This window comes from Chlamydotis macqueenii, chromosome 16, assembly GCF_036417535.1.
Source record: "Chlamydotis macqueenii isolate bChlMac1 chromosome 16, bChlMac1.mat, whole genome shotgun sequence".
Taxonomy (NCBI): domain Eukaryota; kingdom Metazoa; phylum Chordata; class Aves; order Otidiformes; family Otididae; genus Chlamydotis; species Chlamydotis macqueenii.
The window spans coordinates 7,746,694-7,767,086 of record NC_141571.1 but is presented as its reverse complement, the minus strand read 5'-3'; the positions used below and the strand labels follow the sequence as shown (position 1 = coordinate 7,767,086).

The following is a 20,393-nucleotide window of genomic DNA, read 5'->3' as shown; positions in this document are numbered from 1 at the left end:
GCGCGGCAGAGCCGCAACCGGCGGCCGCGGTAGCGGGGGCGGGCGGGGAGGGGCGGTCTCTGCCGCGGGTCCCCGGGTGCTGCGGCGGCGGGAGTTTGCAGCCGGTCCCCGCGGCGCCCCGCCCCGCCCCGCCCCGCCCGCCCCGCGCCTCCCGCCCCGCCCCGGCTCATTCATGCGGCGGCGCTGGGCGCGGGCGGCGGCTCGGAGCGGCCCCGGTGCGGCGCCTTCCGCCGGGCCTCGGCGCATGTGAGCGGCAGCGGCGGCAGGGGCAGGGCGGCGGCGGCGGCGCATCGGCCATGCGGTGGCCCCGCGGCCCCCGGGGCGCCTGGCGGCTGCTGCCCCGGCGCTCGCTGCTGGCCGCGCTCTTCCTCTTCTCGCTCTCCTCCTCCTTCCTCTACTTCGTCTATGTGGCGCCGGGCATCGGTAAGCGGCGGGCCGAGGCCCGGGGGGGGGGGCGGTGCGCACGTTCTCCCGCTGGAAACGCTGAGTAATCCGCTCCCGGCCGGCCCGGGGGCCGCGGCATCCCCGGCGGCCGCTGCCCGGAGAGGGGCGGCCCGGGCCCGGCGTGCCCGGCCGCGGCTCCGCGGTGTCCCGGGGCTCGGCGCTGGGCAGCGCGTCCTCGCCTCCCGCCGGCGCCGAGGAGACCGGGAGCGGGGTTTGTGTGGGGGGTGCCCGTTCGTGCTCCTCCGGGCGGGCCCACGCGGGGGTCGCCGTGCCCGCTGCGTGGAGGAGCCGCGGGAGGTGCCGGGCGGGGGGCAGCGAGCCTGCTGCCTGCCCAGGAGTTTGTTTGGAAGAAGCGGAGGGTTGTCCAAGTGTTTTGTGGTCTAAACTCGCTCCCTGGCGGAAATCCTACTCTTGTTGTCAAGTGGGAAGATGAGAAGTGTGTATTTTAGGAGAACGTACTGGTTCCTCTCTTATTTTTCCAAGTGTGCTTCGCAGGGCACTGGAGCGGCCGGGTACCGACACGGCTGGGACCTGGTGCCGGTGCCCGCGGGGCCCTGCGCCCGTCTCCCGTGAGATGTGGGAAGGCTTGCGCCTCGGAAAGCAGCTGTTGTCTTCGTACAGCGTGGCTCATTTCTGCAGGGAGCCAAGGCTCGTCCTTTGGCGTTCGGTTGAACTCCAATAATGATATTTTTTTCTTTATAAAAACAATCTTTTCAAAGGAAATCTCGGGAATGGGAGTTTCTCCTTGAAATGTCATTGCTGTTGCTCATGCCATCCCTAGCTCGGATATCTCAGGGAGGCCTGTGTGTGCTTTTCAAGGTGACTTCTGCAGGTTTTTATGTACAGATGATGTTACTGGGCTTTGGGAGCCTTTCACGGGGCTGAGTGAGGGTTGGCTGGTGTGTGAAGCCCTGCTTGTGGGGTTTGTGTGCTGGGCATGGCCCGAGTGAGAACACGTGCCCTGGACCTCCCTGCCATGCTCCTCCCTGGCTCGGTGGCCCAGGGCTTTGCTGTCCTGACAGGCTGGCCGGTGTCCTGCAGGCTGCCAAGCCATGCTCTTGCATCGGTTGGAGGACAGTTTAGCACTGGTGCTAAGGGGTGATGCAGCTGCCGCCTGCTCCCTCTACAAACACGGCCTGACTCGTCCTGTTCACGTGCTGCCGTGGGGCCAGTGGCTGTTTGATCAGATGCATCTCGCAGCCCTTGGCAGGGCAGGCGCAGGGGTCATCTTCTCCAGGAGCCATGGTGTGGCTGTGGACAGGCTTCCCCAGGCCCACAGGGAATGGCTGTACAGTTTCAGAAGGAAACCTCTCTTATAAGAATGGTTTTGTTCCTTTTTTTTCTTTTTAAAATTGTCTAATTTTATGTTGCTTCTGTGTGGTCACTAGTCCTAGAGGTGCTGGAGGGTATAAAATTATGTTTAAAACCAGCTCTCTGCCCAGAGGCGTTTCCCTGTGTGGACCTCTGATAACACGGTCATGTCCCACCCTGTGTTCTTGCTATCTGTGATGCTGGAAGAGAAGGCAGAGAGGGCAAGATGGTCCCCGTCCCCACCCACCCATGGATGTCAGTGATATTCTGACTCATCTCCCCATCAGGTGACAGAAGATCTGCTTCCTTTTTTTTTTTTTTTCTTTTTTTTTCCTCTCCTTCTTTCAGCCAAAAATGTTCCGTCATGAAACACCAGCCCAGTATTCCCAGAGCGGCTGGGCTTGTCCTGGTGCTTAGGAGTTTGTTTTCAGGCCAGAGTGGTGAGGAAAAGCTTTGGAAGAAAAATGAGTGAGATAGGACATGAGTGGAGCTGGGGATTTTAATAAATTGACTGTATGGTGTGTGATGGAGAGGTGCTGTCAGCGGGGTGTTTGAGGGGCCTCTGGCCTGCTCGCGGCTGCCTTGTGAGGTGGGGTAGGGCTGGGCTGGTTTTCTGCAGCCGCTGAAGGGCCTGGAGAAGCTTCTGCCCTTAAACTATTGGTGTGTTGGGGGAGCAGCTGAAGAAGGACTTGGAGCTTATCGGCTGAACCGTGGGCAGAGGAGCGATTAATACATTCCTTGGTTGGACCTCAGTCAAAAATAAAAAAATCCTAATACAGGGGATCTGAAGCTGCAAGTGAGCTTGAACCAGCTGGAGCCTGGGCCTGGAAGAGCTTTCATCTACCAGGTGCTGCAGGCTGGTGGGACGGGGCTCCTAGAGCAAACCTCTGCGCCTGGGCAGGGGGCTGGAGCCGGCCTGGGCAGCATCAACCCATCTGGGTCAGGAATGGCCCTGCGGTGGGATGGCAGCGAGGGTCCGGGCATCCCTCTAGCAGAGTGTGCTGTCAGTGTGGCGGAGGGCAGGGCTGGGCCGAGCCTGTCCTTGAGCCCCTGGTTTGAGAGGTGGGGGGGAAATTCATCGGCGTTGCTGAGGCTTGTTGTGTTTGAGCAGTTGTGCGGCAGTGCCAGGAGAAAACTGGGACAGTTGCACTTCTGGGTGCTGTCTCAGCGCATTGGTGTGGAGCTGGCATGTTTGCCGGCTCCCTTGCTGGCTGGAAAAGCTGGAAAACTGCTCCTGGTGCCCTTTGGGGACGAGGAAAGGGAGCCCAGCCTGGGCTCTGGGTTGCCTGCCCGGGCTCTGGCCTGTCGCCCAGCCGGCTGTTGTGTTTGGCTCCTTGCAAACCAGGTAACGCCAGCGTGCCCTCGGCCTGCTCAAGACGGAAATGCAGGAAGAAATTCATGTTTACTGTCAGCAAATCGCCACGCTTGGTACCCACAGGGAGCCCAGAGCTTCTGGACCTTATGTTTGCCTTGTGCCCTGGTTTATGCCATGCCTGGGGTAGCTCCTCGCTTCTGTCCTTCACCAAGGTTTCCTCCTATGGAACTGAAATTTTCTTGCAGCCTCAAGTTTGTGCAGAGTGATCCAATGTAAACAGCCAGCGCCGCCTCCTTCCCAGCGCTCGCATCCAGTGCCCGTGTGTCCTCCCCACGCACCACCCTGACAACCTACATCCCCGGGCTCCCGAAGCCGCCTTGGAAAGGGAATTGTCAGAGACCCAGCCGAGGGCACAAATACAGCAGGCTTCCCTTTTATTCGACGCTGTTCTCCGGTGCCCGCTCGCTTTTGTCCCTGCCGTGGCTGGGGTGATTATGTGGGTCTGTCACATCGTGGCCATTGTGTGCTGGATAAGGCGGCCGATTGTTCTGCTCTGCGGTGAGCTGGGGCCGAGGCACGGCGGGGCTGGCAGAGATGCAGTGGCTGGAGGCTCCAGGAGATGCTGTTGTGTCTGCGCGGGCCCCCGCTGCCTGCCAGGGAAGACCTGCGAGGCAGCAGGTACGAGGCGATGCTCGTATGGGTGGGGAGGTCGCTTTTGGTCGCTGCCTTGCTTGGAGGTCTTGCGAGTGGCAGCAGAGTAAAAGGCTGCGAGGCGAACTGTGTGCTGCTCATGTGCAGTCACGCTAGCCTTGTCTTTGGCATGAGCAGAGCTTGGAATGGGGTGAACCATTTTGTCCTGCTCTGGGGTCCAGTGTGCACCCTGGCAGGTTTTTTTGCAAGGCTCGTTCTCGGTGCAGAGGCTCTCGCCTTCCTGGGACAACTGCCCTGCACGCCCCTCACTTCTCTAGAGGGGATGTGCAGAAATGGTCCATGGCTGGACCCTGGTGTTGGAGCAAGGCTCCTCCAAGGAGCTCAGCTACAGTCCCTGAAAATGCCTCGTCTTGTGGGTTTTGCACTTTTTTAACAGGGCCTGGGAAATCAAGGGAATTCCTCCCTGCAGCTGAAAACAGTGATGCTTTTACAAGCTGCTTGAGCTGCAAGTTGCTGTTTCATCTTGATAACTCTCGCTGCAACAGTAGGAATTTCTCAGACCTTGGACTTGTTCCTCGTGGAGAGGGTGATTGCCGCGTGGCTGGAAGGAGGGAGGTCAGGGCCCTTCCTGGTGCTTGGGTGGCTGCTCTTGGCTTTTCCCTTGTTGTCTCTCCAGATGTTGGCACCTTTTTATTTGATATTTTTTTTTTAAACTTAGGTTTGCACAGAAGTCTTGGTTGGATCTGATGTAGGAAAATAATGCAGAGAATTTAAATTATTGAGTGAAAGACTGTTAACGTTTGTGACAGAGCTGTAATTCACTCTGCCTTTACTTCCTCAAAACTGATCAGGAATTGCTGCCGACCGCTCGTACGTGCACGAGGTAGCAGCGTTAGCCCTGAATTACACTTATGGTGCAAGAACTTTATTTTGATAAGCAGGAGTGCTTTGAAATGCTGTTCTTCCGTGCTGCGTTTTCGTGGAGAGCAGAGCAGTGCTGCGGAGACCAACAGCTTCCTTTGTACAGCTCGTTTGCTGCTTTGGTCCTGTGCAAGAAGAGTGTGTGGCCAAATGTGGCTGAGTCAGTTCAGTTATTTAATGCATCAGCCTGGCAAATCTTAGCACAGAGGAGTTCCAGGGCTGAAAATGGCAAAATATTTTGCTACTGCTGGCTTGCCCCAGATTGAGAGGACCATGGTGCTGTGGGAAGTGGTTGAGTTGTCCTTGGTGGTGAGGAAAAGTTGTGGCTGTGGTCCCGGGAAGGGGGATGGCGCTGTGGGGACACAGAGTCTGGGCAAGGGGAGTGGGGACATGGTGTGGGGGAGTGGATAGCTGCTGCTTTTGCCTTCTGTGCACTTCTCGTGGCGGTGTCAGCAGGAAGAGCCTGGTTTGACTCCATGGGGAGAGACGAGGGATGCTGGCCGCAGCGGGGTGCTGGTGCCCAGCCCATCCCAGAAGCACTGTGGGCTGTGGTGGCCTTGGCTCAGCTGCGCAGAGGCCGGGTGCAGCTGCCCTTTTGGGGTTACTGGCAGCTTGCTGGGTGCCTGGGCGCTGCCTGAGCAGGACAGAAGGTGAAGGTGCAGCTCGGAATAACAAAACAAGGTTTGTGCTGTTGTAGTCCTGGCTTTCATCTCCTAGGCCTTCCCCCTGCAGTGTGAGGGAGTGTGGTATCTTACCATGAAAACACAGGCAGCGCTGCCCTCCTTCACCCTCCTCACCCTGAAAGATCTGCCAAGCAGCATTTCACAGCCTAAGGAAGGAACAGCCCAGTTCCTCAGCGTATCCCACTGAGGTTTTTGCAGTCATTGGATCTGACAGTGACTGGGGGTAGTAAGAAATCCTCGAGTGCTCCTTGATAGAACTTGAGCTCAGGATCTCCTGTGCTACATGTGAAAGGAGGCTGGTGGCAGCTGTTATATATGAATATCCTTTGGTAGCACTGCTTTCTTCCCACACAGAGTCTCCTAAAAGGCAGGAGAGTGGCTGCAGCCCTGCCTGCCATGCCATCAAGGGGCTGGCGGTGCACAGCATTGGTTGAAGACCACCTCTTGGTCAAGGCTAACAAATTACAAGGTTCCTTTGCGGGCAGGTGAATTACTGGTTTTCTTTCCCTGTAAGCACCCGTGTTGTCAGTCAGGCACGTCTGGTTTGGGTTATTTTGCTGATGGCTTGCTGGGTGTTGCAACTGCAGGGTATGCAAGGGGTTCACGTTCATCCCTCTGTCTCTGGAAGGCCTGGCTTATGGGAGCTGATCAGAGGTCACAAAAGCTTCCGTGTGCTGGTTCATTCCTGCAAATTAAATGCACCAAAACATCAGTGATTTGCAACAGACCAAATCTTACAGCAAAACCATTAGTCAGCCCTGACTTCCAGGAGCCCTGATCTTCGTGGCACTGGGAGGCCGTGGAAGGCCAGGGCTTCAGCAAGCGCTCGGTCACTTCAGGTGGCTGCCGGCTCTGATGGAGATAAGGGCTCTGACGCTGCTGCTTTGTTTCCTGAGCTGATCGTCTGCCTCTTTTCCAGGTGGACTCATTAATTGCATTAACTCGGGCAGCATCTGCTCTGCAGGGTATGGCGAACACCCCGGGGACCACTGCAGGGAACGGAGATGAGCGACGTGGGGAGCAGTATGTTTGCGCTTGTTCCTATTTGAATGCTGTTACTGTTGGTGGATTTTAATATCCAAGCAGTGCACGGAGTCTTTAAATGCTTAATTTTATTGGAACCTCTGGGAGACCTCTATGGGGTGGCACCAGTGACCCCGAAGTGGTGGTGCAGGCTGGGGTTGCTGGGTAAGGCTCTCCCTGTGGCAGCACCGAGGGATGAAGAGGCTGGGAGAGAGCCTGCTACGCAGCTATACAGAGCGAGAGAACCTCTCCCTGAATAGCTTTATTTTTAAAGCATCATTGTCACAATAAAATGTGTGTTTACTGTGACAAAAGCTGTACTGGGTTATTTCAGTGAAGTTTATTTTCATACTGACTCTTCCTGCTCCTTTGCTTTTGGCATGTTGCTCTGACCGTGGTTTTGTCTGACAGCATTTAGTAACCATCCTAACGCACCAGTGCTCTGTGTGTTTAAAGGTTTTCTGGCAACTGCTCTGAATACTGTTGGGTATTAGTCCTGTTTTGAGGATGGAGCAGAAAATGTATAGTGGACTGTGCTGTTGAAATGCAAAAAAACCCCACCAAATCAGAAATTTGAGGGATGTTTGTGGATGTGGTTTTTTTTTTTTTTTTGGAGAACGTGAAATTGAGAACATGAAAAACACCAGGGCTTTTGGCATTACTCTGGAGCTGCTGCTATTTTGAAAGGAAAGGTAGACGGAAAAGCGGAGGGGTGATGTCAGTGCCTGGCAGGAGAACCGCTCTCGGCGTCCTCATCTGCTACTGGGAATGGGCCCAGGGTGACAGGGGGACAGCACGTGTAACCTCCTTCCTGGTGGGAAGTGTCCCTGTGGGTGCAGCTGTGATGTGGAGCATGATGGGCAGGCCCATGGTGCCCTTTTTCCCTGACAAAAGGAATTTTCTGGGGCTTGCTGGTCTTGCTCAAACATGAAGTGAAGCAGCGGCTGTTGTGCCTGGGAGGGAGGCATGTTTGGGGAGTCCCTTGTGCTCTGTAGTTATTGTGTATAAAGCCACCAGCTGGAGCGCACATAATGTGACGCCTTGGTTTTCCAAGGCCTGTAAATATGACTTCAGGGGTGCAAGAAGCTCAGTTTGAGCTCCTGCCTCGCTCCTGGCGGCGTGGGGCAGGTGAGGGGGGTTAGCGCTTGCTTGGGCTGGGCTTTAGTCGAAAGTGTGTGGCTGTGTGTGTGACTTCCTCAAGCTGTTTTTTTTCTAGGTTTTTGGTTTCGAGGTGTGAAACCAATGGACTCTTCCCTTTGCAAGCCTGCGGTTGTGTGTGGCGTCCCTGCCCTCGCATAAACCCTTCCAAAGCCCTCGCCCTGCATAAGTCTGGTCTCCGGACCCCTCTGAAGATGCTGCGGGGGTGCTGGCCAGGGCCCCTTGCAGGGGGGGACCCCAGCCAGGGCACCGTCACTGTCCCCCTGGCTCTTGCTGCAGGGGTTGTGGGTTCAAATAGCGCTGTGGGGTTTTTCTCTAGGTTGTGCCTCAGTTTCCCGGTTCAGTGTGAGCTTGTTGCCTTAGAAAACTGCTCTTTTCCTGCCCTGACGAGCAGGTGTGTGTCTGTGTGGTGCTTGCTTGGGCTGCGTGCTCCCAGCCTGCTGCGGGACGGCTGCGTGCGAGGCTGCGCCTGCAGAGCTGTTCCCTCCCTGTGCCTTTCTAATCCGAAAGGTAAAGGTTGGTAAATATTCCTGTATGGAGGATACCACTGCACACGGAATGGAAGAATGCAAATACAGGCAAAAAAAATGCTGTTGCACAGCTGTGGGTTGGACTATGGTGTAAGCAATCTTCAGCCGGTGTTTGCATATCTAGGGAATTTTATGGCAACATAATTGATTGGTTTTACTTGAACGCTATCACCATGCAAATGATCAAAGGAACCTCTTGAATCCTGGCACTGCGTTAACCACCTCCTTTGCTTTGGAGAGGCTGGGGACCGAGCTGCGCTGAAACTTTAAGTATGCTGATACGCTGCCAAAAGGCTCCTGCGCAGAGATCGGAGGGGTACCCCGCGACGTGGAGGACAAGCTGGCGGAGGTCTGTGTGATGCCTGTGACAAGGGGAGCGCCTACTCTTAATTTACGGTGTCTTCTCAGCAGCAGGTTGGGAGAGGCTGTGTTTTGAGCACAGATTTTGGAAAGTGGTGATGACAGCTACGTGAATGCTGCTGTTTACTGTGCCTCTAAAAAAAAAAATGTACAAAGCATACAGAAAAAAAGAGGAAAGCAAACACTGCAGTGCACCAGGTAGTCAAGTGCTAACTGATTTTATTTTTTCTTTCTCTCACCTGCCTGGCAGGAAAAGGAAAGCATTTCGGCCCCGTTCCTGCCTTTCATGCCCTCTGTGTCATGCTGGCAGGAGGCTGCAGGCTGTGGTGTGGGATCTTTGGGTACCTTGCGCAACGCCTGCTCTTACTGAAATACCCGAGGCAGGGCTGGGGGCTGCGTGGCGCGGGAAGCTGCTGGGAGACCACGGGTAAATAAACCGGCTGAAATGGCCGTATTCCACAGCAGAAAAGCCCAGAGCTGCCGTAGCTTGAAAGTAGCAGGGGCCGTGCCCAAGGCGTGCAGTGTTTTCTGCACTGGGGCTGCAGCAACCTGCTCGGAGGGAGGAAATAGTGGATGTTAAGTTCCAGTCAGCAAACACAGAATTCCCTTTGGAGCTGGAGACCCCACGGAGGGGTGCAGGGTGGCCACTGGCCGCAGCAGCCCTGTGAGCGCAGCGGCTCCCACGGGAGTGTGAAATGCTTCCACGCGTGCAGCTCACTCTTATTCTGCAGTCTTTTTTCTTTTTTTTTTTTTTTTTTCCCCTCTCCCCTCAGTGTTTTTCCAACTCATGTCTTGCTGCCAGAGTCCATATTAATAATGCATGACTTTTTTTTTTTTCTGTGGTGCTTCCTTCCCAGTGTCCCTTTCAGCTGCTGAGTCAGAGAAGATTGTTACAGCAGCAGCCTCTGAAGTGGTGAGATGCCCCTGCAATGCTCAACTGCTGTCACTTATCATCCCGGCCGCTCTGCGGGCAGCCCTTTCCCTTGCCCGGCTCTGGGTGGGGGTACCGATGCCAAAAGGCCGATTCTTGCTATGCCAGCTGGTGATATTTGCTCTACTGAGCCTTCCTGGCTAGTATTTGATTAAAGTAGGTATTGCTTCTGTTGGCTGCTTTTTTTTTTTTTTTTGTAATGAAGTACTGTGAATTTTTTTCCTGATCTGCCTCAGACTGTGCTTTGGGATTGTGCCCAAGACTTTTTTTTTTTTTTTAATCCTCTCCTTACTAATTCTTAAATCAATTTTTTTCCTCCTCCTTGCACTGCCCCCGAGATCTGTGCCTAGGCTCTTCAAGGTAATTGAGATGACAGAAGCCACATAATGTGTTAACATGGTTAAATTAACTCAAAATCCTTTCAGTGGCTGTTGTTGAAATGTGCCTGGCTGCTGCCGGAAGCCTCGGAGCTGCTAATGCAGCACAGAGTGAGGATTTGCAGGGTTTCTGCCTCCGATTTGGGATCAACACCCGGGGGAGTCAGCTCCCTGCAGAGAGAAATAAGGAGCAAAAGCACTTTTCAGGGAATTTGTCTTCTCATGACTGAAATAATAAATACGCTGTGATCTCAGGAGCAGTTCTCCCCTGTCCCACATCCTAGTGTGGTTTTCTGTTTAGGGGGAAGCTACTGGTGGGTGCTGCTTTTCCTTGGCACAGCGGGCGAGAGCTGACTGGAGCAGCTGGATGATGGTGCCCCTGGGAGTGGGTGTGCGTGTGGGACTGACCCTGGCTGCACACCTCCCTCTTGCCCCGAGCTGAGCTCTTGCCTGTTCGGCAGTGGGAACAGTCGCCCTTGTCACGGTGTGCTTCCCGCTCGGCACCCAGGCCTTTCCACTAAGGCTCTACAATTGCTGTGCTACTGATTCATTCCTCCTGAGAAAGGGGAAGCTTGACCGATACAGTGTGAAATTCTCCCAGAGCTGCAGCACATGCTCCTTCTATGCTCAAGCCTGGTCTCTCACTCAGGGTCGGTGACTTCTCTTGCTGTGGATTTTCTTTTTTAGGGCTTTGCTGGCTGTTGGGTGCCCATTGCCCTTTCCCTGAGTGGCTTTTGCCCATTACGAGAGGAAGCTTTGCAGAAGGATCCTGTGAACTTCTGTGCCTTGAATCCGCTACAGGCTTGCTGGAGTGGCAGTGGCAAGCGGTGCGCCTTCTTGCTGAGGTCACCAGGTTTCTGGTTCGGTTTCTTGCAGCCCCAGTGTTTCTGCCTGCCTGGGATGTGTCCCCGAGGGGAACCTTCAAGCTGCGGGCAGCCCTGCTTGCCTGGCAGCAAAACGCAACGCCACCCGCAACTAGTGAGATGAGCGACTTGCTTCTCGGCTAACAAGATTTAGGTGGATTATGCTATGTATTTAATCAAGGGCTAAGCTCATTGCCTTATTTGAAATGGATCAAAGCCCTTGAAAATGCTGACCTGGAGACTCGCTATTGAGCAAGGATGTTATTCAGCCATGTTTCTGTGCAGCCAAGCTGGGTAGTTCAGCAGGCAGGATTCAGACTGCGGTGTTGACCAAATGCAAAACCAGATGGGAAAAGTTTGAAGTGATGGGGAGGTAGGAGCACGCAAATGTCATTCAGCATCTTGGAAGATTTTGGGGAAAAAACACTTCCTTTTCTAGCTTTCAGTTTGCAGGCAGGTTTCCAGATATATAAAGCTCCATGCTGGCAGGTAAGGGAGGTGCTCTGGCGTTTGGCAGTCAGACTCGCACCTTCTAGAAAAGCAGCTGTGATTTTTGTGTGAGCTTGTGCGGCTCTGCAGCAGGGACCAGGTTCTCCAGCGCTTTCACAGGGAGCCCTGCTGCAGTGGTTGTCGGCAATATTGGAGCTCACAGGGGTCTCATCTGCCCTTGTCCTGGTCCCCGCAGCAGCATCGCTGTGGGACCCTGTGGGACTTTGGCTGTGACAGTGGAGGAACTGGTTGTAGAGGAATAAAGCAGATGATGCTCTTTGCTGCTGTCAGTCTGGAGGCATTCACTCCTTGCCGTGCCTTTGCCGTGCTGCGGCTTGGCTCCCTCGCTCAGGGTCGGTGATTTCACTTGCTATGTCTTTTCTTGCTGGTGGGAGCCCAGGTCTTGCAGCAAGAGCAGCTCTCCCCCTTGCCCAGGGTAGCAGGTTGCCAGCTGCGGGGCTCTTGCTTGGGCAGGTGCTGCCATGCCTGCAGCTCATCCCTGCGTGGGGCAAGGGGGTCCCTGTCCCCCTGCCCGCATTCAGCAGCATGCACAGGACGGGAGAGGGCCAGGTGCAGATGCAGCAGCGGACCTGCTGCGCAGGGTTTGTTTCTGTGTGTGTGCCAAGGGGGGCGGAAGGAGTGTCGTTACAAGCAGATACTGAGGCAATTTTAAAATGACTTTACAGCTAAAGGCTTGCCAGGGTCTGCCTAGAGCGGTAGAGCAAGGGCGGCCAAGGTGCACAGCTGTCTCTTTCTTGCAAGGTCAGGGTTTTTGCCGTGAGAGGTGTGTTCACGCTCGTGGGTGCCGTGTCCCCGTGTCTGCGGTCAGCGTGCTGCGAGCATGCCCTGTGCCGCTTCACCTGCGTGCACCTGAGCTGAGCAAGCTGTTGAAAGCACGTCGGCTATTCAAATCACCTTTCCTCTTTCTTTAAAAAGAGAGGTTTATTCCAGTAACCACCTTCCGTCTTGCTGCCGTTCAACATAAGGAGGGTAGCTGCAGCTTGCAGCTCTTCTGCTCTGTCAGTGTGACTGTCGGCACTACGTGCAGAACAGAAAATACCCCAACCAAATGCTTTGTCTGGGGGGGTCTGGGCTGGAGAAGGATACTGGTGACTTCTGCTTTGAGGTGAACCAACCTGTGCAGTTCGCAGGCAGCAGCGGGTGCCAGTGCTCCCTGCAGCATCACCGCTCCTTCCTCCTTCGTTTAGAACAGTGCTGGGGCTTTGCAAACTTCTCTCCCCTCCCATTCTCAAACCTGCTATGTTTTTTGCTATGCTGCAGCGGAGATAACTCCGTGCTAAAGGCAGAGAGTTCGGTTCAGCCATGACCCCCTGTGTTGCAAGTGTGGACGTCCCTTGCCCCAGCTGCCCCATCTCACCTGGACCTGGCCTGAGCCATTGTGCAGGGCTGGCCAAGCTTTGTGTGTGACAGCCGGGTGCAAAGTGTTCCTCTGTTTAATTTATTGCAAATCAAACCTGCAAATGAGGCTTTGCCTCAGTTCTCCAGCCCCAGCCCATTTTGTCCTCCTGCCCTAACTTGCATTTGTAATTACAGGTGAGGATTGGCCAAACATCCTTTTGTGTTTCGGTGACCTCAGCAGGCTTGCTAGCTTGCAGTCGTCCCGTCAGTGCTGGCTTTCTAGTGTCTGGGTTGTATTAAATGTTCTTACAGTTTCAAGGCTGCAGCAGCGGGATGGCTGCTGGTACCTGGCCCTGTCAGGCAGCTCCAGGGTTACTTGTTCAGTGCATCAGATTGGGAAGGGCTGAAGGGCACGAGCAGATGGAGGGAGCTGGACTGGAGGGGCTGCCCAGCTTCAGGGTCCTCTGGGTTGGTCGTGCTTTCACCTAATTAAAAAAGGAAAAACACCAGTCAACATAGTAATTGTCTCATTGGCTGCTGCGCTGCAGAAAGCTGATAGCAAAGTGGGGCTCACGGCGGGTGCTGACACCAACCCGCTGCCCTCCCACAGCCGCTGTCCCCATCCCTGCCTGGGGCTGCAGCTGCGGTGTCCCCGGGTGCTGCTGAGGGCACAGGCGGTTCCCGGTCCTGACTCCTGGGGTCACAGGCGTTCAGTGGGCACTGAAACCCAGCGGGTGGAAGTTCGCACATGAGGCTTGTGTCCTCCCACACCGGTGTGGCCGTGGGCTACTGGGATAGGGGGATGTTCCCTACCAGCTCGGCTCCCAAGCCTACAAAAGGGCTAAAAACCGGTGCTTATGGAAGAGGGCTCTGCTACAGCCCCCCCGAGACCTCATGGCACGCTTGGTGCAATTGTGAGTTTTAACTTCCCACTAGTGACGTGGGGTTTGAAGGCTGAGGAGACTCTTACGTGGGAGTTGGATGCGAGAGGGGACGGAGATTGGAGGCTGGCACTTCGGGGCTCTGTGTATGGTTATGGGCAGTGTTGGGTGAGGGCAGGGAGGCTCGTGCTCTGATCACCACAGCTTCAGGTGGGCACAGGAGCTTTCCTCTCTGCATCGGAAACTGAAAGCCCAGGGCAGGGAGATGCCACGGGGACTGGCGTGGCCTTGGTGTGGAGGTGGCCAACATTTGCTTTTAGAGTTCATGTTTCTGAGCCGTCCTTCCCTCCTGGTTCGCTTACTGAGCATCCCCTTGGGCTTTGGGGTCTTGCCCTGCCTTTACTCAGGGATCTGGTCATGCAGGAGGGTGCTGGCGTGCTCCTGGCTTTCCCAGAGCCCACCCTTGTGCTGTGGTGGGAAGGCACTGAGCTCTGCCTTGCTCGTGCCCACCCACATCCTGTGCACAGGCTGTGGTAGGGGCTGGAGCAGTCTGTGCCCATGCCAGCCCCCCATGGATGGGATCCCAGAGCTGCTGTGGCCAAACCCTTCTCCTGAACCCAGGCTGAGGTATGTGCCCACCTGTTAAGCATGAATTGCCCTCCTCGTTTGCCAAGTGCCTCCCCCGCATCCCAAGGGATTTGTGCAGTAGGCAGAGCTGGAGCAGCACAGCTGAGCTGGGCACGGCCAGGGCCGCGCGTCCCACGCGGGGCTGGGGAGGGCTGCTCGGCCTGGGGAGCGCTGCCCTCGTGTTCCCAGTGTGTTTGCCTTTTCCGAGGGAGCCAAATGTCTGACTCTTGTTTGCAGAGCTTAACTTCTGGGCGCAGGCAGGCTGGAATTGATTAGTTTATTTTTTGTTTTCCCCTGCCCTGTTGCTCATATCGATGAGCGGGCGGCCAGATCCCTTGGTAAACACACAACGCTCTTTAAGAACTTCAGCTGCCACTGCGTGTGAGGAGCTTAAAGGTTTTTGTGGGAGAGTGGGATGGAGGGAGGGGGTGTTTGCTGTGCCCCTGCATGTGCTCGTCCCTCTCCAGGGCTGCGAGGGGGGGGTGATAGAGAAGAACTTCATCGTGGAAGTCCACAGGCAGTGAGGGCCAGTGACTCGGGACAGGAGAAGGCACTGCTCTGGGGCAGGCAGGGCACTGTGTGGTGGGAGGCTGTGGGCAGCCCAGCTGGGTGCCCAGTGCCCCGTCCCCACAGCCGGCTCGTGGGCAACCTACATTGCTGAGCTCAAACTGGGTTTTTCCATTGTTTGTATAAACTCAGCAAAATCTGGTAGGGAGTGGGAGCCTGGGGGCTCCAGCCCTCGTGGTTGGTGATGTCCCCATCATCTCGTGGTGGATCCTGACCTCTGGTTACCGCATGGGGCTGTGGACGCTCTTACCCTTGCTGAGCTCGCTCCATAGCCTTGTTTCTGCTTGTCTGGGATTAATGTGTAACTTAATGGCAGGGTGTTAGGTACAATTCTGCAAGTGTGGCGCTTTGCGGTAAAAGGCGGTGTGAATCTGGCTTCTGATACTTTATTCCCCTCTTCCCAGGATAAGGTTTAGGGTTTTCTTATGACTGGTGCTGGGGTGGCCGTGCTGTTGGTAAGTTTGCTGTGGCTGGGCAGGAGGGACAGGTCAGCCGAGGGAGGGAGAGGAGGCGCTTCCCTGCATGGCAGAGGGGTCTGGCGCGTGCCAAGGTCTGGCCCCGAAGCACACGGCAGAGGTCTGTGGTGTGGGGTGATGGAGAGAAGGGTTTTTCCTTTTTCCCCTCTTCGAGTCACCCCAAACATTCTCATGCCATTGCTTTTCTGCTGACACCCAGGAAGGCATAAGCAGGCTGTGGTGTGGAGTCTCTTAGTTAAGTGCTAAATAAGCTTATAGACAGAGAGATTAATTATTTCCAATGAAGTCATTCCCTACTCTGATAATGGAATTGGTTAATTTATTTACAGCAGCTGTATTACCAGTTTGCTTGTCAGGCGGAAGAAAAACATAAAAAATGTCAGGTGTTCCAAGGCTGCATAGCCCATAACAAGCGAATAAATGTCTTGGGACATCAGAGTTCTTACAGAATCCCATAGGTATTGCTCTGTATGCTGGAACTTCAAAGTTGCATCCTCTTTCTGATAGCTTTTTTTGTCCTGTAAAAACACAGCAGCTGTACTGTCTCTTTACAGCGCAGTCTTTAATTATTGCAGACAAGAACAACTCTGTAATCGTACTGCTGAGGCCAAGCTGCTGTGGGTCTTAATGGCACTGTATGGTGAAAGTACCCTTGGCAGGGAGCTCCAAGCTGCTGCCTTTTAAAATCTGGGACAACAGTAATCCCACGTGATTGAAGAATTTCAGCTTGGAGAATTTTTTAGGAGTTGAAAGGGCTGACGGGCTCTCCGGCAGACGAACCAGGCTGGTGCGTAGCGTAGAGGTGGGGCTGTGGCAGTGCTCCCTCCCTGGCTGCCGAGATGGCTGATTTCCCAGTACCTGGCAACGGGTAGGAAAAAAAAAAAAAAACCACAAACACAACAGGGACAGTCTGGGAGTTTTGCTACAGAGGGATTTCTGCTTAGGTGCAGTCTCTGCAGTGCAAATTGTGCTTGCACAATGCACCCAGCGTTGGGTCAGATGAGAGCCTGCGGCTTCTGGTGGCGGACGTAACCCTGCTGATAGGAGCAGTCGTCCCGTGGCATGGTGCAAGGGTATTGCCAGGGCAAAGGCCTTGGTACGGGCAGAGGGTTGCACTCTGCAACCTGCTTTGTCCCTCCCGTGCGGTGGTTGGTGGCAAGGGTCCCCACTGGTGTGCCCTGCCCCGCTGAGGTCGGAGACATGAAGTAGCCAGCGGCTTGGTGTAGGCAAGCCCGCCCCAGGGGTGGAAATCGCTGCCTTGGGTTTTGCCATTCAGAGGGCAAGAAGCGGATCCCCTGGGGTGTGTGCATTGTGGGCAAACTGGAAGCAGGACTTCCCCCGCCCTAATATTTTTTCAGAGACAAAGATGATGTAAATGAGAGCTGGACCATGCTTTAGCCATAAATGGCAGTGGAAGATGTGCTGTGGATCTTGCTGAATGGAGCAAAGAACAAATGCCATCCTGGATGCTGTAACCACAAATCCTGCGGCTGCATTTGAGCGTGACAGCTGGGAGGGCGGGTTGTTTCATGCGTGGTAACTGGGATGGTCCAGCCTGGTGCGAGAGGCAAGCCGCTGACCAGAAACGTCTCGGATCCCGGCTTGGAGCAGCTCAGTTGCAGCAAACATGAGGCTGTCCATGTGATAACCCTTTTTGTTCAGCCACACTGAACTTGTAAAACATGCTTGAAAAATCAGGTCTTTGTTTTTTTGGGGGAATATCCTAAACAACAGTCCCATTCTCCGTTCCTCCATCAAAGTCAGGGTGCTAAAGCTTCAGACAGTGCAGCTCGTACCATGTGAACTCTGTCAGTGAATCCATGTCTCTGTTGTTTTTATCTTGACAATTTTATACTCTCCGATGGGTATAATTAATCTCCTAATTTGGAAGACTAACAAATCAGTAGTTTGAAAATCTACTTAAATGGTGTGTGGTGCATATAGAAATTTTAAATCCAAATCCAACCTGTCCTCTATTCTGTCTTGTGGTCTGGCTGTATTCTAGATTGCTTCAAATGGTAAAGGACTGCCCAATGAAAACTCCCTACTGAGTGCAGTTCCTGGGCAGTACCACCCCACGTCTCCTTTTTCCTGCACATCCTAAGGCTGCTCCATTGATGAGTAGGATGCCCGGGTTGTGGCAGGGGATGCCTGCAGCACAGGATTTCCTTTCTGTCCTGCAGCCGTGCCAATTCCCACGACCCAGGCAACAAGGAGTTGTCCCAAGCAGCCCACGTCCTTCCCTGCCCTCCTGCTTCAAGGGCAGCGCTGGGGAGTATCTGCTTGCTTTTCCTCTCCCTTGCTTACCCAAGCGTTCATGTATTTCTTTTTTTTTTTTTTTTTTTTTTTTACCAACGCTCTCCCTCTGTTTCCTCATCCTGATCCTATGGCAGCAGTCAGGATTCCTGCCGCTTCGAGATGGTGTCCGGGACGCAGGATTTTCCACCGCTTTGTCTCCTAATGAACCTCAGGAACAAATGCTGAACTGGAAATGTTTGCTGTCGGTAGCCAGCAGCAGCCTGCCAGTGCTGCCAGCCAGCCCAGAGGTTAGCAATCATTTCACTCCGCCTGCTGAAGAGCCTTGTGTTGTGCATTTAACTGTGCGGTGCCCAGCAAGTGCTGTGCTTTTATGCTCTGTGTGTGGAGAAATCTCCTGGCAGCTGATGCTCTTTTTTTTTTTTTTTTTCCCTCCTTGGAAGCGGCTGCGCTGACCCTGGGAAAGGGAGGCGAGATGGGGAGGGCAGGCTGGCCGTAGAGCTGCACATTGTGGCAAGACGGAGGGATGGAAAACAAACAGGAGATGCAGTCATGTGCAATTGTATCGCCTGAACTGCAATTAAAGTAGGAGAATCTGAATGTGGCTAGGGAAGGGTAATATTTAACTTGGGCAAATGCTTGTTATGCTCTGTGCTCTGGCCTGCACATGTCACTACGCCCTTCCTTGCAAACTGGAATTACAGCAGAGCCCGCGAGTCGAGCTGCTCTTGGGATTTGCAAAACCTTGTGTGATCTTACAGCCATCCTCAGCATTACTGCCCTGGTACATGAGTAAACTGTGTCTTCCTGGTTTCCCCACCCTCAGCGTTGCCTACGTGGACCCTGGGTACTGTGCACACTGTGCAAGGCTCCTTCCATGGGTGCTTTGGTGCTGCAAACGCTCCCTGAGTTCCCTTGGCCTTCCCAGATTTTCCATGTGTGCAGAGCATGTTGTGTTCCTCTTGCTAAGTATCCTCAAATCAGTGTGGTGTTCTTCAGAGCGAGTTGCATAAACACCTTCCCTCAGCCAGCTGTGGGATTGCAACTGAAAGTTTTCATCCTAAAAGTGTACGTTAAAAATTTAGGGGCTGTTAGAATAATCTCAGTTTTCTTCCCTCTTGATGAAGCCTCCCCAGGCTCATTTTTCTCCAAGGCAGCTCGGATGCAGATTCCTCATGTTCAGGTTTTGGTCCAGGATCGCTGCAGTCTCTCATCTTGCCTGCTTGCGTTGTGCATGTGCAGGCTGTGAACTTGCCAATTCTGGGGACGGGTGGTCTGTAATTACCAGCTCAGTGCTGCTGCTGCACTGTTAATTCTTAGACCACTTAACGTATCAAATTATTCTCCCTGTGCTATTTCTAGGTGAAGGGCTAAGTAACAGTGATGGCATTAATATTGAATTCTCTAAAACTAATAGGAACCTCTTATTTAATTGTTCTGGCACTCTGTATGCCTGGGGAATACGGTGCCACTGGAAGGCTGATAGACATGGCGGTCTCGTGGTGTGTTAGCAGTGAGATGCTGCTAAATTTCCTAGCTGGGTTGTTTATGGGTTGAGACTCTCCTCACTGTCTATCTGTTCTTGGAGGCTTAGTTTGATTAAACCCCTTAGCTCTATTAGCATTAGCAATACAGAACTGATGCTGGGGATCTGCTGGGGGAGCTTAACAAAAGGCTTAACGTAGACGTGACTGCTGGTTTCGCTGTCTCTGAGGAGTTTGCAGTGGGCAGGACCTCCCAGCCCTGGCAGGGTGCTGGAGGTGACCTGAGCACCCATCCCCGCTCCCTGTGGGACCTTTACCCCTCCTGGAGTCTCTGTCACATCTCCCACGCGCAAGAGTCCCACAAGCTCTGCCGGGCACCTCAGACCCACTCCGAACGTCTGGCAAAGCGGTTTGTTCAGTGGCAGTTTCCCTGCTTGTATGTTGACTTCTGACGGTGTTGGCCGAGATGCGTGCTGCCGGGGCAGGGCAGGGGCTCGGGGTGGCTGCCCTTGCCAGGACGGGGTCCAGCTGCTCCAGAGCCCCAGGTGCCAACAGGAGAAGGCCACACATCCCAGCAAGACCATGAGAAACTCACAAACAGCCCCTCTGTGCTTCTGTAGCACCGACTAATGAACTGAGGAAAAATGCTGAATGTGACAGAAAGCCCTAAATCTCAAAGCAGAGGAAGATCTGCTCCTTCCTCAGGAAAGCCTGACAGCCGTGCTGGTGCTGATACTGCTGCAGGCGTGCAGGGCCGCCGTGAACCGCCCGACCTCTCTTCCTGGACCCCAGCCCCGGCGGCTGCCTTTCCCGGCATGGGGCTTCGGGTGCCGCGCCGTCCCCCGTGCCCGGGAATGCTGGAGGAAGATCCTTTCCGCAGGTGACGGAAGCGTGTTGGGGTCAGGAGCAAGACATGTCAGGTCTCTCGCCTTCCTGTGTTGGTTGCTGGCATGAAGCACGTTCGGACCTCTTCCGAATCAACTCCCAAGCTGCAGATTACCGCTGCCTCTTCTAGTATGTATCATCAGGGTGAAATTAATTTTTCCATGAGAAAGTCAGCTGTTTCTTGATTACAAGTGCTCCAAAAATACCAACAGAGAAATGATTACAGGAAGCCTTCAGTGCTCATTTGTATAATTGGGCTTCACCTCCCTGGTTGGAGCTGGTGCATCCACTCTTGGCTTGGATGAGCCCTTACCCTCCCTGTCACTGATGAGCGGTGTCCCGAGGGGCGTAGCGGCCCTGGGGTGCAGCCGTGGGCCCCTGCTCCAGCTGGTGGGAAGCTGTAGGTCTGGCATTGTGGTTTCCGTGTGTTCAAATCCTGGCGGAGTTGACTTGTCCTTTAACAAACTAAGAAGAATAATCTTAAGGCAGTCATTTGGGCAAATGAATTCTTAAATTTTACTTGTTTCCCTTGCAGGTAGTGAGAATCTGCTGGAAATTTGTAGGAAAAGGGGCATCTTCCCCCGCACTGAGAGCAGCTAAAATCCCTCTCCTGTCCTTGTCCTGCTGCTCAGCGGCTGTAGCTGGGCTGTTATCACTGCGTGTATGTGGTCTGAAGTGCTGCGTGCTCAAATGGAATAAAGGCAGAAGGCCAATGTAATTTTCGAGATCATCCTGTGTGATTAGATTAGCAATGTCTCACAACACGGAGAATTGCTTTCTGGCTGAACCCTGGTTCAGGCCG

General features: G+C 54.2%; 1 protein-coding gene and 1 long non-coding RNA gene across 2 annotated transcripts in view; both read left to right on the top strand.

Annotated features, from left to right (window-relative positions):
- Positions 1–220: 220 nt before the first annotated feature.
- Positions 221–20,393, top strand: part of B4GALT5 (beta-1,4-galactosyltransferase 5) — a 37,475-nt gene continuing 17,302 nt past the window's right edge. Inside the window, exon 1 of the mRNA XM_086760982.1 lies at positions 221–423. Coding sequence (XP_086617108.1) covers positions 297–423 — 127 coding nt within the window. The 5' untranslated portion in view covers positions 221–296. The remainder of the gene's footprint in view (positions 424–20,393) is intronic.
- On the top strand, positions 17,374–20,313 carry LOC147598708 (uncharacterized). The gene is made up of 2 exons (XR_015260305.1): positions 17,374–17,512; positions 20,127–20,313. It is a non-coding gene; the product is annotated as an uncharacterized LOC147598708 (long non-coding RNA).